This window comes from Hevea brasiliensis, chromosome 8, assembly GCF_030052815.1.
Source record: "Hevea brasiliensis isolate MT/VB/25A 57/8 chromosome 8, ASM3005281v1, whole genome shotgun sequence".
Lineage (NCBI taxonomy): Eukaryota > Viridiplantae > Streptophyta > Magnoliopsida > Malpighiales > Euphorbiaceae > Hevea > Hevea brasiliensis.
The window spans coordinates 97,745,219-97,759,867 of record NC_079500.1 but is presented as its reverse complement, the minus strand read 5'-3'; the positions used below and the strand labels follow the sequence as shown (position 1 = coordinate 97,759,867).

The following is a 14,649-nucleotide window of genomic DNA, read 5'->3' as shown; positions in this document are numbered from 1 at the left end:
AGTTGAGTTTATATTAAATATATTTATAGATAAATATAAAAATTAAATATGGGAGCTTTTAATTTTAATAGCTCGACCTTTAAGGTCTGTTTTGTAAAAAGAAAAATCGAGAAAAGAAAAAATTAGTAAAATTATAAAAAAAAGTAAAATTACAATGAAAAGAAAAATTTTTATTTTTCTCATGAATCCTTCCTTTGCATAAGGAATGAAAAGAAAGGAGGAAAAAAAGAAGCGATTCATTTATTTCTATATTTTGATGAAAAGAAAAATGAGAAGAGAAGATTATTACATTTTCATTATTATGCCTTTATTGAATAAATAAAATTATAGTACAAAAATAACTATTAGATGAAAAAAAAGTATAAAAAAAAGAAAAATAAATATTATTTTTTACCCTTTTTTGCCCAATTTAATAGAAAAACAAAATAATCTAAAATAATCTTTGAGTATTTTCCACACAAATTCTCATATTTTTTCTTCTTTTTTTTTTAAACAAAAAAAGATAATTGCTTTTTTTCTTTCTACCATTTTTTTTTCTTTTCCTCATTACAAAATAGACCCTCACATTTAATTACCATAAGCTTAGTAATCACGAAGCTTTAATGGCATAAATCTATAAAATTGTCCAAACTTATCCTTATTGTAGGTTTTGCATCAAGCAAAAAAGTTCATGAATCAAAAAGAAGAACATACATAAAGTGGGTAAAGTAGGGACCTTAGCCCTTTTGCAAAGCAAGTGATCAACAAACAATGGCACATGAAATTACAATTCACAACCCATTAAGTAATTCAATACCATGAACTTCAAAATGCATGAAAACGTACGCTAAGACATTCTACTACTACATATGTATTAGGTAGCCTATTAAATTGGGATGTACAAAACAACAATCATTATTAAATTAGATATAAGGTTGAAATGTAAAGGCGGGATGTGAAAATTAGCAAAATAAACCTAGCAAAACCATAGCATCATGATCATATGTATCAAAAGTCAATGCTTTGCCTATCATAAAAACTGCAACAAAGCAAACCCTTTTGCTTCTTTTCAGTTTTTTGGGTAGCCGTTGGTGGGTCTTTTTTGTCCTTTAGCTTTCTTGTAATTGGAGATGATGGGAAAGGACGAAAGGTTAAGGACCTTACCAAGGATTAAAGGGTTATTAACGAGTTCTTTTTTAGTACGTTAACCCTACGTTTGAATGCTTAATTGTATAAAAAAATTAAGAAAAAATTAAATAAAAAAATAAAAAAATAATTTACTTTTTATTATTTAAACAAATTATTAAAATTAGAGAGAAATATAATTTTTCTCTTAAAAAAAAGAGAAAATAATAATTTTTTTTTTCATATGTTTATTACGTTGTATAGTGATATTTTAGTATATTATTATAAATATTATTATAATTTTTTTATTTTTTATTAATTTAAAGAGAAATAATATACGTTAATTATAAAAGAGAAGAAAAATTTTTTTTTATTTTTTTTTATTTCTCTTTTTTTTTTCTCCCTTTTATTTGATATCTAAATAATAAAATAAAAAAAATTAAATTTATTTTCTTTTCGCTTTTCTTCGTTTCCCTCGATCCAAACAAAGTATACACCCAACATTGGTTAATGGTTATTAAGGAGTTTTGTCAAACCAATGGCCAGGCCTGCAATCTCCCAATAACATAGGTTATATTTAAGCTTAGGACTGCTTAGCTAATAAATATCACTAAAAACAAAATTTAATGTTTCTGGTTCTCATCAATGGTAAGAATGAATTTCATTTTCATTTTTATAATTATCTTATTTTTTAATTTTAAAAATTTTATTTTAATTTTAAAAATTAATTGGAAAATTTGTTAAATAACTAAAATAAAACTATATTGTAAAAGTTCCAAAAGATTTTTTTTTTTTTTTATTTTACTAAGATAAAATGAAGTTTGTGAATGAAAAAATCCCTTATCTAAAAGGGCAGTAGTATGGAACTGTAGATAAATACACAAAAAAGGGAGGGCAAAAGTGTAACTTCGCCACGATCGTCGCATCCGTCTGCCCAAGGGTATCAGGCGTTATTATTTTAGTATTGTTTTGAACGTATTCTCTACACAGAGACTGACAGCGAGAGGGAGAGAGAGAGAGAGAGAGAGAGAGTGAGAGAGGAAATCAAAATCAAAGAGAGACGTTAGCCATGGCATGTGTCCGCTATCAGTTACCGTTTTGAGCTTCAAAATTAAATTTCAACTAGAGAGAGAGAGGAGGAGCAAAGAGAATGTAACTTAGCACATAGTGAACCAAGTCTGAATATCTTTCACCTCACATATATATATATATATGTCAATCATGTGTATTAACTGCAACCTGAATCTACCATGACCCACCTCAAAATCAATCTGTTTGAGCTTTTGGGTTTATCATTTATGGCGTTTCTGTGAGTGAAAGAAGATGTTTTTGGTGAATCTTACGTGAATCTCAGCGTTTGGGTTTCGAAAAAATTTCTGCTTTTTCATCAACAATGGAAAGTACGGTGAATAAGAATGGTTCAGCCGGAGGATTTGAGAAGAGGAAAAATGGGTCTGAGTCGGTGACTGAGTCGGCGACTGAATCAAGAGATAGCAGCAGCTCGAGTTCTGAGTCTTGTTCTACCGAGGGAGTGAAGACTGTTAGGTGTGACTCGCCTTCTCCTTTGGGTTGGCCGATTAGGAAAGCTGGAGAGTGCAAGAGCTCATTAGCCTCTAGTAGAAATGAAGATCAAGAGAAAATCCGTTTAGAGGATTCCGAATTTAAAAAGCCGAGATCGAAGATTTCTGGTTGGTTGTTGTGTTTTTCCTTTAAATTTTAAACTTTAAATGCTTCTATGCTTTGAAACTTTAAATAATAGTGAAATTTTGAAACTTGAAAAGTAAAAATTTCAAATTTACATATCTTTGTTGATAATGGTACTCACCCAATCTATGATTATTTCCCCCTGTAAACTGATTACCCCCTTCCCCTTGTAAAATTTTCAAATTTTCATTTTTTGGTGTAATTTGGTGCAGAGATTGATATGATGAAAGAGAGGTTCGCAAAATTGTTGCTTGGTGAAGACATGTCAGGGTCTGGGAAAGGGGTTTGCACAGCTTTGGCTATCTCAAATGCCATTACTAACCTCTGTGGTATGCTCTCCTTTCTCTGTGTATGTGTGAACCGTTATTAAATTTTGAATTTTATTGTAATTTAATCTTGGTTTTGCAACATCCAGTTACTATTTTTGGACAACTGTGGAGACTGGAGCCACTGCCTCCAGAGAAGAAATCAATGTGGAGAAGAGAGATGGAGTGGCTTCTTTGTGTTGGTGATCACATTGTGGAATTAATACCCTCTTGGCAAACATTTCCTGATGGCAGTAAGCTAGAGGTGAGTCTAATTCTAGACTCTAGTACCAATATAATTCAGAATTATACACATAATTTGTTTAATCTCTACAGGACCCCTTTTTTTGATAAGAGGATCAAGGAAAAATATTAGGATTAAAAAATTTGTATCCTAGAATTTTCCCTGTTTGGGAACTGAGTTGGCTCTAGAATATGGATGTAGCTTAATTCAGCTATTGGCAGTTGGGTTTGATCTTCTTAAGAATCTCAACTATGGTTTGATCTTCTTAAGAATCTCAACTATTCTTAAGCTGAATCGACATAACATGCCAGTAAAATATGCTTCATCAAACAACCAGGTCATTGAGACAACTAATTTTTGAAGTTATTTGTTTCCTGCTTTTGAATTTTACTTTAAGATGTTAGTCCCAAACGTAGCCTTTCTTTATCATCATAAAGAGTTACCACGTGAAGAAAGCTCAAGCTGGTAAAAAGTGTTGTTGTATTTGATAAATTTCTCTCTTTATTAGTATGAGCAGACAATTTGTGCAACGCTCCCCAAACACCCCACACCCCCAACAAAAAAAAAAAAAAGCACTTATGAGCAGACTAAAAATTTAGTCAAAATCAGAGGAATTTGGTTATCAGAAATCATTCTTATTTTTCCTGTCCTTTCTTTTTCCCAAAATAATTTCTGCATTTTTGTAGGTCATGACTTGCAGGCCAAGATCAGATCTTTTCATCAATCTCCCGGCTCTGCAGAAACTGGACAATATGCTTCTCGTAAGATTTAGCATTACTTGTTTATTTTTGGGCATTTGTAAACTTGTGGTAGTCTGAATCATTAACCTTTTGAACCTTCAATGGCAGGAAATACTAGACAGTTTTGCCAGTGCAGAGTTTTGGTATGTTGATCAAGGTATTGTAGCCCCAGATGAAGATGGGTCAACGTCTTTCCACAAAGCAATTCAGAGGCAAGAAGAGAAGTGGTGGCTGCCTGTACCCCGTGTCCCCCCAGGTGGTCTTAGTGATGATTCAAGAAAGCAGTTGAACCACACACGGGAATGCACAAATCAAATACTAAAAGCTGCAATGGCAATCAACAGCACTGCTTTAGCTGAAATGGATGTTCCTGATTCATACTTGGAGTCACTTCCAAAGGTGCGGCTTTTGAACTTGGTTGTGCTTCTCAAGGATTTATCACTGTAATGCGTGTTATGACATGTAGTTCTATTTAATTTGTTTTTCAGAATGGTAGAGCCTGTTTAGGGGACCTCATATACCGGTATATTACTTCAGATCAGTTCTCTGCAGAGTGCTTGCTTGATTGCCTAGACCTGTCCACTGAGCATGTTGCTCTGGAGATTGCAAACCGTGTGGAATCTGCAATATATGCATGGCGTAGGAGAGCTCATTCTAAACCTCCAACTAATCCAAACCGGTCCACTGCAAGGTCATCATGGGAGATGGTCAAGGACTTAATGGTTGATGTAGATAAGAGGGAACTGCTTGCAGAGAGAGCAGAAGGCCTCCTGCTTTCTTTGAAGCAGCGTTTCCCTAGTCTAAGCCAGACCACCTTGGATACCAGTAAAATCCAATTCAACAAGGTTGGGCTCATCTCTTTTAACTGATTTTTAGTCCCACCCATGTACGTTATATTTTCTAGATTTCATTTTAACTAGACTTGTCATCCAAATTTCAGGATGTTGGAAAATCCATTCTGGAAAGCTACTCAAGAGTTCTGGAAAGCTTGGCATTTAACATCGTGGCTCGTATCGATGATTTACTGTATGTAGATGACTTGACTAAACATTCAGATAAATTATCAGTTCCCACAGTCAGTGTCATTGCTCACAAGAAGGTTTCAATCCCTTACTCGGTGCCTGTCTCAGGCACTCCATACAAAACATTTAGTACACCAAGCTTTTCGCCTGCACCGCTCATTAGTCCTGCAAGAGGAGAGAGAACTCCATTTCTCCACAACATCACCACCTCCAACAACAGCAACAAGCCTCCCCGTCGTGGCTTTGGAGTGAAAAGAGTCTTGACAAATTATCTTGGTGTTGATACAAAACCAAAGATCTGTGTCAATTCAACTGAAGCAACAACGTGTCCTAATCCAAATACAGAAGGCACAGAAGGCCGAGAGAATGAAAATGGGACAGCTAAATCAACTTCAAAAAGGTCCTAAACATACTGTAGATTAACTTAAAGCAAGTTCGCTAAGAGTTTGGTGGACAGAAAAGAATGAAATATTAGTTTAAGAATTAGGATTTGTTTATGGTAGAAGGACTCCCTGCTGTAACAAATTATTTGTTTGTTTGAATTATTGATTCTTACTAACTATACATTAAATCAGCATCTAATTTAAATGAAATGCTTTTTATGTTTTGTACATTTGGTAAATATGTTCCTGTTCAGACATTGATTGCCAAGTGAAAAAGGCCCAAAAAATTGGGGCATTCCGAGAATTGAACTCGGGACCTCTCGCACCCTAAGCGAGAATCATGCCACTAGACCAAATGCCCATCATTGCTTAAGTAATTAATTTCTTTACTACATATCCTAAAAAATAAGAGACGAAATTATTGGCTATGTGGGTGAGATTTTTAATTATCATCCTTTTGGAATTTTATTTTATTTTTAAAATAAATTATTTTTTCATCTTTATATTATGCTATGATACTCAAATTTTTGTATTTCAAAAATTAAATAAAAACTTCATAAATTTTAAAAATATTTTTATATGTTTTTAAAATATAAAAATTAAAATATTAAATATAAAAAAAATGTAATTCAACCTTTTTTATTACTCCTTTTTCTCCTTTTCTTTTGAGGTGAAACGGTTGCGTATGGCACACTCCTCGTGCATGGCCGCACTGCTAAGTTAAGCCACTTTCCTATCATTTCCTGCGAAGCAGTGTAGAGACAGAACAAACCCTCTACTCACCGTCAGATCAAATTTTCAAATTCATCAATCAAATCAGATCATCATTTCCGATCACGATGACCACCAGCATCCACATCACCGCCCTCGACGGTATCGTTAATGTCAACTCCCTCTTCACTCTCGCCGTCTTCGTCGGCCTCGCCTGGAACCCAACCGACCCCAACAACTCCCTTATCACCGATCCCACCTCCCCTTGCGCTGCCGGATCCACCATTGTCGAGAACATCGTCTCCTACCATGTCTACTCGTTCAGTTCCTTTCTCTTCTCCAGCTTGATCGCTCTTGCACTCAAGCAAGCTCTGCGGATAGCCAAGACCCCCGATTTTCACTCTCATTCCCATCACTTGCCCGAGTTCTTTGCGCGCGTGAACAAGAATTCGCTTCGGGTGGGGATGCTGGCTTCTGGTGTCGGTTCAGTTGTCGGGTGCGTGTTCTTGATGCTGGCATTGATTAATGTGGTTCAGTTCAAGCTCGGGACTTTGGCTTGTGGAAGTGGGCATAGCTTAGCTGCGGTTGTGCCTCTTGTGATTTTTGTCCCTATTGCTCTCGTGATTTATGTGTGTATTGTTTTGTATGCTTTTGGTCGCTAAACTTTATTTTTTAGAATGATTTGCGAGGCATATGATTGAGGTACTTGTAGATTAGATCTAGGAGGTAAATTAATTATCTGAGTTTGTATGTCTTTTATGAAGATGATAGTACTCTGCTGAAATTGAAAATGGAAGTGCTTTTACTTTCATATAACAATTTGGAAAAGATGCTTCTTTTTTCTATGTTTCAGTTTGAATTGGTGGGGTTTTAGTAGCAGAGAGATGAATGGGTTTGAGATCTTTGAATTTGCAAAATTGCAAATTGGGTTTGAGATAAGATAGGTAGATGGGTTGAACCAACAGAGTCTAGAATTGGGGATTATACTTTGCAATAAAGAAGAGGTAGCATGTGGTGCAATGCGATTGATGCTGATAAATTGCATTTGAATGTGATGTGAGTTAATAATAGATTTATGATTAGGGAATGAGTTTTAAATGCGACAATTGACATGCTTTGTGATATTAAGCAAGAACCGATTGTGATTGATGAAGGATTTGAAGCCAGAGGTTGAAAAGGTAGAAATTTTGTTTGAATTTGTCTATATGTGTATTGATAGGAATTATGCGATACCATTTCTTCTGAGCTGAGTTTGAAATTGGCTCTGGACTCTCTAATATCTACCAATTTAAGTACAAGACTATCCTCTTATGATTAGCTGCTTTGTTCAAATCAGTACTTGGCCATGCAAACAAAACCTTTCCTCTCTGCTCGTCTTTTTTTCTGTGCTGTGTCTTTTGAATTGTTCTGCTTTCTGTTTGTTCTGGAAAACAACAGGAAAATACATATTGCGGGTTTAGGTAGTGAACTGGTTGATTTTTGTCTCTGGCTTTGTGTTGAGAAATGATGGAAATTATTTAATTATCCTTGTTTTTTCCTTGCTTTTCTTTCCTCATTCTTTACAAGGACAAACGGATTTTTTTTTCCGCGTCTTCTGTGTTTAATTTAGCTGACACTTGCAAGCACACTTTCCAAGAAAATATAAGAAAAACAGAACTAAACCCACCCTGAATCGACTCTTTAGATTCTATAGGTGCTCTGCTCACCACTGTGTTCATATTTGATTCCGTTTCTTAATAGCTTGAATGGTCCTGATCTCTTTTAAATTAAGATGAGGCTGGACAAAACTAGCCATAATATCTGCTCCCTTTCTGCTGCAAGTAGCGTTAATTCCTTGTGCATCTCCGATGTTTGATATTTTCCTCAATGAATGGATACCATGAAGCCAGAGTAGCTGCATGAGTGTATATTCGATAATTCTGTGGGCTTATGCTCTTATTTCTTTACGGAATCATATTTGTGTACATGTGTGCATTTTGGCGAAGCTAGTTTTCATCATGTGGTGCTTAATGCTGCGTGACAAGGAGATGGGGAGTTAATTGAGGCCTTCACGCGTTGGAGAAAATGGAGGTGCTCTAGGTAGATTGTATGAAGTGGATTGCCCCGCTGTCAACTTCTTTTGAAAAGCTCTACTGTGCTCTCTCAGGGATTAAAAAAGAAATGGGATGGTTGCAAAGATTATAGTGAGCACTAATAGGCTTGAAATAGCCAGTTAAGTTTTGAATCTATCATGGAAGGAGTAGGTGCTGCAATAAATAAAAAACTGTGTCTAGTGCTGCCTCCACTCTGGCTAATGGAATTCACGTGTAAGCATCTTTCATCTGCTTGTTTCAGTATAAAATCCTACGAGGATTGGAATTGTTTGTGCGTTGAATTGAATTTGAAGTGAGAAATGGCAGCTCTCTTGAAGTCTTTTTGCTTTGTGATGCTTTTTGTAATTCTCGGAATTGCTGGATTTAATCGAGTTGATGGAGATGGAGAATGTGGGAAATCCACCACTCCTGATAGAGAAGCTTTCAAGCTGGCACCTTGTGCATCAGCAGCACAGGATGAAAATGCTGCAGTTTCTTCCCAGTGCTGTGCTCAGGTAAAGAAAATCGGCCAGAACCCAGCCTGCCTTTGTGCTGTTATGCTTTCTAACACAGCTAAGAGTTCGGGAGTCAAGCCAGAAATTGCAGTCACCATTCCCAAACGGTGCAACATTGCTGATCGTCCTGTGGGTTACAAGTGTGGAGGTTTGTTTGCAAATTCACCATGTTTCAATTCATTTACCTTTTCTTTCCCCATTTACATTGTCAAATCTCAGTTTGAGATGCGGCTACTCAATAACCATTTCAATTTGCTTCTCTTTGCAGCTTATACATTGCCTTGAAAGAGCAACATCAGTCATGGTGCTCTGTAATATACTTGCTTCTATGAATGCGCTGGAGTCTGCATCGTTGTAGCTAGTTCTTTCTAGCTAACAAATACAATGTGACATCCAGGAATCTGATAATAAATAAACTTTAATGTTTAATTTCCTTTTTAAGCTCTTGTTTTCCAGTTATTTATACTTTATATGATCTCTAGCTATGGAAACTGTTCATTATAGTGAGAGAGAGAGAGACAGAGAGAGAGGGAAACGTAAATAGGTACAATCAGAAATCATGGTTGAACTACATGGAGGATTAGGTTACCTATGCAAAAGAGCAAAATAAACTTGGTATACAAGAAGCAAGGCATCAAACTCCAAGAACAAAATAACAGATCATGTGTAGAAGACTAGTTGGGACAAAAGATCCTAAAACCACCAACACATTATGCCCCAACTCCCCCTGTGATATACTCTTAATATATTATCGTCTTATTTACACAATATGAAGGTAGATCATAGCCATCGTTCCTGTGCCATAGCAAACAAACAAAATACTTTTTGTCAATTGAATGATGGGTTAAGGGCAAAGAGCAAATTTAGTAGAAATGAAGAGATTAATTAACTTAATGCATATTGAATTTAATTAAATACAAGTATGAAATTGGATCTACTTAATAATCCAAAGACTTGCTAACCTTAGCTTATAGATGCTGAATTTCCATATCATGGGGCTAGAGCTAATAGTAGAGTGAACCTGCAGAAAACCACTTGTTCCAAATTTAGCAAATTGTCATAATTCATTAATTAAAAAAAAAATTAATCATTCATTAATTAAGAACTACATGGCTAACATACCCTGCCACCAATTTCCTCTCGAAGCACTGTTTGAATTGTTGCCATTGGGATCATCATTTCTATCATCTTTCTTGAGCTATTGATTAAAAACAAAAGGAAAAGAAAAGAAAGGAAAATCAGTTTCTCATACTTTCTCAAGCAATATTATAATTTGGTTAATAATTTCACGCTCACAATTTGGTGAGATTCGGAGTTGTTGGTCCTTGGAGAATAATTTTCTTGCCCACCATAGTAAATTGATGAGCTGAAATAACAAGGTTCTGGTGTTTCATTTTGGTAGATAGAACTGGTATCTTTGCCAATCATGCCAGTGCTACCTCCCTTGTTGCTTTGAGTGGAATTATCTGAAAAGAAACCCAAATAAAATTTAAGTCAATACTCAATGATTTTTAAAATCATTCTTTTTTCCTGAAGAAAAACAACATTTCAACCTAGCTAAGTGCATATTCTATCGACCAATCTACACAAAATGAGACACCAATTCAATAGTCAAAACTATTGTTACTGTTGATGACACTTTGTGGCTGGACAGCTTGGTAGGATAACTGAAAAAGATATGAACAAACATATACCTGGATTCCAAGATTTGCCATTCCCAGCTTGATTTCCCATAATTCTTGAAGGGTCCTTCCCCAGCCCCTAAAAAAATGGACAGAAAAACAAATTATATCTCTTTTATCTAATAAAAGGGTGACTTAATGCAAGAAGCATCCTTTAAGGATTAAAAATAATAATAATAATAATAATAATAATAATAATAATAATAATAATAATAATAATAATAATAATAATAATAATATATGCAGTCCTACTCTTACAGTGCAATAAATTAATCAAAAAATTAATAAATTTTATCTAACAATATTACAAAAAGTCTTTGATGTTTGAACTTCACAACACCAATAATAATAAAAATAAAGGGTAGCAAAAAAATGCAGGTAAAACTTATACATAGAGATCAAAACACAATCAACAATATGCGGTGGTCCAAAAAAAGATAAGGAAAATAAGGGAAATTTTGGCCTAGACACATTGATTGTGCATTCAAGACACACATGTGAAACTATGTAATTAGTAGATAAGTTTCATCATAGCAAGAAAAATCCAGGAAAATAAAGCATTCCAAATTCCAAATGCAACTGGCTTCTCCATCTAGATTCTAGATGAACAGAACACTAACAAGTCAACTATGCATTATAGTAACATTGAAAGATGAAGTCAAAAAAAAGAATGAAAGATACCTCAACTAATAATATATATCAATGAGGTTAAGAATTATCCAATGAAAATAATAAGAGAGATTGAATCTTTTTTTTTTCCTCCCTTGATGATAAAAACAATTGAAATTGATTAAAAATCCCATGAAAAACCAATGAAATTTAGTATTATGACATTAAGCTATCATCTTTATTAGTGATGATCAAAAGGGTAACAAAATAGCAGGAACATCCACACACACTCAGATACAAATGGATCCAAAAACTATTTGAAAGAAGCAGAAAAGGCACAGTACCATTGATGGAGGAGAGAAAATAGACCCAAAAACACTTGATGAAGAAGAAGAAGAAGAAGAAGAAGAAGGAGAAGAAGAAGAGTCTCTGGGACCAAAAAGATGATCCAAAGAAGAAGCACCACTCTGCTGCCTCTTGTTTTCCATGCTAGCTAATAATTAAGATAATAGTACCACTCTTTCTCTGGAAAAAACCTTAAACTTCTCTCTGTCAACCAACGAACAAAACTGTACTCCTCCTTGATAGATATAACGACCTCCCAAAAGAAGACACCAAAAGGGAACAAAAAAGAGGTAGCAGCAGCAGTAATGGTTGGATAAGATTTGCAGAAGGTAAAGAAAAAGAAAAGAAAAGAAAAGAAAATTAATAGCAAACAGAGAGCACGTGAAGATTGCAGATGTGGAGGAGATATGTAGAGCTATGAGCAAACGATCTCCGCAATTTATAAGCCCCAAAAGACTGTCTCGTTGGATTCTAGTGCCCTGCATGCACCAGCCCATGTGCCTCTCTTCAATTCTCTACGGACACATTGGTTCTTCATCTAACTCCAAGTAGAAAATCCTCCAATCAGCAACCCCCTCTCGCCATGTTCTTCATGCCCATATCTTTGACTACTTTTTTTTTTTTTTTTTTTTTTGTATTTTTTCATTTTTTCTGCTGTTTCTTGCTGTTACTTTCATGCATGAAGATAATTGGATAAGGTCGTTACCCCCTCAACTTGGCTCATGGGATATCATATTTGCCCCTTTTGCAACAAATGGTTGACCATTTCATCCAATCCTTTTATTTATTTATTTTTTCTTTTTTTTTTTCTCTCTTCACCCACTGAAACCAAAGAAGATGTTGAGGCAGTGAGTATAGAATAAGTTTTGAGACATGATGAATTATTATTTTTAAGGTATTAATTACTCCTATTAGATTGTTGCAAGATTATGACAATATACCTATAGGTTATAATAAAACCTGAAATCTGCAGACAACAATTCTTAAAGATTTCCAACTATTTATACGAACCGAATTTAGAGAGACGGGAAGAGAAGAAGAAGAAGAAGAAGAAATAGAAGTAGTACATTTTCTGAATTGAAAACTTATCCATATTTATAGATGATAAAAAGTTATGGCACTTATTCTAGATAAATATATTTGCCTATTTCTAATAGATTTGATTATTTATTTAAATCAATATATTCTCTAACAGATATGATTATATTCGTTTATTAAAAAATATATATTTTAAGAGTTATAACTGTTTGTGTGTAATAGACATGTCTATTTATTAACAAATATATCTATTTGTTAATAAACACGTTTGTTCGTAATTTATTTTTGAGAATTAAAATAAGAAAATTATTTTATTTCATACACATAGGTGTCAAGTATCATAGCAAAATAATATATATATATTTCACTTTTTCCTTTTCATGTATTTAACAATGTGAGAATTCTCTATCTCTATTATCTAATATACAGGCTATTTATAACACAAGATACCCTCACACATATGCCATGCGATGAAGATATTAAAGCTGGTTCTTCCCCTCCAAATCTTGCAAGAATCAATGGCGGAATATATGTTTTGCGAAAGAAACAGGGAGTATATATGTATTCACGTGTGGCTGCTTGCCTTTCTTTAAGCTTTATCATGTTCGATGTACAGAGCAATGTTTTTGGATTTGTGATCTGTGATCAAGTGTATATCTAAAGAGTATATATTTTCATAATCAATATGACAATTAATATGCAACTTCGAGCAGTTACTTGTCAATTCTAACACAAGATTCTAATCGAAGTATATGAATTAAGAATAAGTTGCGGAAAGAGAATAAAGAAGATTTCTAGGGGCTTAAAGCTCAATTTTATCTTTGTATTTATTAGAGAAATTTAATTTAATTTTTTTTAAATTAGTCTAAAATTTTAATTTAAATTTAATTTATTTTAAAAATAAAAAAAAATTAAGAAATTGAATATTCTGATTTTTGGGCTTAAAAAAAAAAAAGAAATTTAGTCAAAAATCAAGAAATTAAACTTCTTGATTTATATTTTAAATTAAGAAATTAAGAAATTTGACTCATAAATTTTGATTTTTAAATAAAATTAAGCTAAAATTAAAATTAATCATTATACTCGTGTATTATTAAGCTTAAATTAAAATTAGTCATTTTACTCATGTATTATATGGATTATTTAATTTTTTAATAATATAAATTTATATGTATTTTTATGTTTTATATTTTTATAATTATATTATAAAATTTTATTAATGATAAAATTTTTAATTAATTATAATTTTATTTTAAGAGTGATAAATAAATAAGCTGATTAATATATTATTTTTAAATTATGAATAAAAGCTAGTTATGATTAATAAGCACAATATTCAATATGGAAAAGAAGTGAGAAATAAATTTATTTTCTACTATTAATAAATTTTATTAAATTTTAAAACTTGAAATTTAAGAAATAATAGATTATTTGTATTTTTTTAAATAGTTCATATACACATATTATCAGATAAAAGAAGCAAAATCAATATTCAATATCCTTTATTTAATAAAAAAGTGAATTTAAAAAAATAAACTGATTCAAGTGAATTTTAAATAATCATCATTTTTATATTCTTATTTATATATTAATTAATTAATATTCTTTATTAAGGAATATTTTTTTATCTATTGGCTTATACAAATTAGCAGTTAATAAATGTCATATTTTTAAGATAATTACTTAAATATGTGGTATTCGTAAGCTTGTGTGTATGTTTTAATTTTAATATATATATATATATATATATATATATATATATATATTAATTTAAAAAAATTAAAAATAACTAAATTAAAATTTCCTAATAATTGCAGCGGCGAGTTGTTGCTTAATTGCTCCTATTGCATGATATAAGTGACGTAGGGCCCAAGGTTACTAGAGTTATCTTTATAAATATTCTTGTTTTACATATGGGAATTATCTTGATCCTAATCTTGGAATGATTAGTAGGGCCTTTTGATTAATAAATCATTGGGATTGTTTTTTTTTTTGGAAGATGACAAGAATATATGTATTAGTTTTTTTATGGAATTAGGAATCGATGAACACAAGATAAGAGATTTCTTGATAAGGTTCTCTATTTTTAAAGAACACAATCATACAAAAAAAAAAAAAAAGATGATTGATAATATAGTAGATAATGTCTATCCATCCACATTTCTATGTCCAAGA

The 14,649-nt window shown here is 32.8% G+C and overlaps 4 protein-coding genes and 1 non-coding gene across 5 annotated transcripts; 3 read left to right on the top strand and 2 right to left on the bottom strand.

Moving 5' to 3' along the window:
• Positions 1 to 2,079: 2,079 nt before the first annotated feature.
• Positions 2,080 to 5,730, top strand: LOC110634885 (rop guanine nucleotide exchange factor 5). Its single transcript, XM_058151789.1, is given in 6 exon segments — positions 2,080 to 2,792; positions 3,021 to 3,137; positions 3,224 to 3,378; positions 4,044 to 4,496; positions 4,586 to 4,942; positions 5,038 to 5,730. Coding segments are annotated over 6 exon segments (1,866 nt in total). The 5' UTR covers positions 2,080 to 2,497; the 3' UTR covers positions 5,527 to 5,730.
• Positions 5,731 to 5,791: 61 nt separating this feature from the next.
• Positions 5,792 to 5,863, bottom strand: TRNAP-AGG (transfer RNA proline (anticodon AGG)). The gene has a single exon. It is a non-coding gene; the product is annotated as a tRNA-Pro (tRNA).
• A 478-nt stretch (positions 5,864 to 6,341) lies between these two features.
• Positions 6,342 to 7,041, top strand: LOC110652725 (uncharacterized). The gene has a single exon (XM_021808346.2). It carries the CDS (start codon positions 6,342 to 6,344, stop codon positions 6,873 to 6,875), a length of 534 nt encoding a protein of 177 aa, XP_021664038.1. The 3' UTR covers positions 6,876 to 7,041.
• A 1,564-nt stretch (positions 7,042 to 8,605) lies between these two features.
• On the top strand, positions 8,606 to 9,239 carry LOC110634888 (putative lipid-transfer protein DIR1). The gene is made up of 2 exons (XM_021784034.2): positions 8,606 to 8,948; positions 9,069 to 9,239. The coding sequence occupies exons 1-2, from the start codon at positions 8,606 to 8,608 to the stop codon at positions 9,083 to 9,085; spliced, it is 360 nt and encodes a 119-aa protein (XP_021639726.2). The 3' UTR covers positions 9,086 to 9,239.
• An 88-nt stretch (positions 9,240 to 9,327) lies between these two features.
• LOC110652726 (uncharacterized) lies at positions 9,328 to 12,038 on the bottom strand. The gene is made up of 6 exons (XM_021808347.2): positions 11,436 to 12,038; positions 10,495 to 10,561; positions 10,097 to 10,266; positions 9,923 to 9,998; positions 9,763 to 9,821; positions 9,328 to 9,595 (listed from the first exon to the last, which is right to left on the bottom strand). The coding sequence occupies exons 1-5, from the start codon at positions 11,577 to 11,579 to the stop codon at positions 9,805 to 9,807; spliced, it is 474 nt and encodes a 157-aa protein (XP_021664039.2). The 5' UTR covers positions 11,580 to 12,038; the 3' UTR covers positions 9,328 to 9,595; positions 9,763 to 9,804.
• Positions 12,039 to 14,649: the final 2,611 nt, after the last annotated feature.

Excerpts from the sequence above, each read along its gene's own strand:
- LOC110652726 (XM_021808347.2), bottom strand. The coding sequence starts at position 11,579 with ATGGAAAACAAGAGGCAGCAGAGTGGTGCTTCTTCTTTGGATCATCTT. Across the intron at positions 10,562-11,435 it reads TTTTCTCTCCTCCATCAATG|GGGCTGGGGAAGGACCCTTC; the intron begins GTACTGTGCCTT and ends CCATTTTTTTAG. Across the intron at positions 10,267-10,494 it reads TGGCAAATCTTGGAATCCAG|ATAATTCCACTCAAAGCAAC; the intron begins GTATATGTTTGT and ends GTTTCTTTTCAG.
- LOC110634888 (XM_021784034.2), top strand. The coding sequence starts at position 8,606 with ATGGCAGCTCTCTTGAAGTCTTTTTGCTTTGTGATGCTTTTTGTAATT.
- LOC110652725 (XM_021808346.2), top strand. The coding sequence starts at position 6,342 with ATGACCACCAGCATCCACATCACCGCCCTCGACGGTATCGTTAATGTC.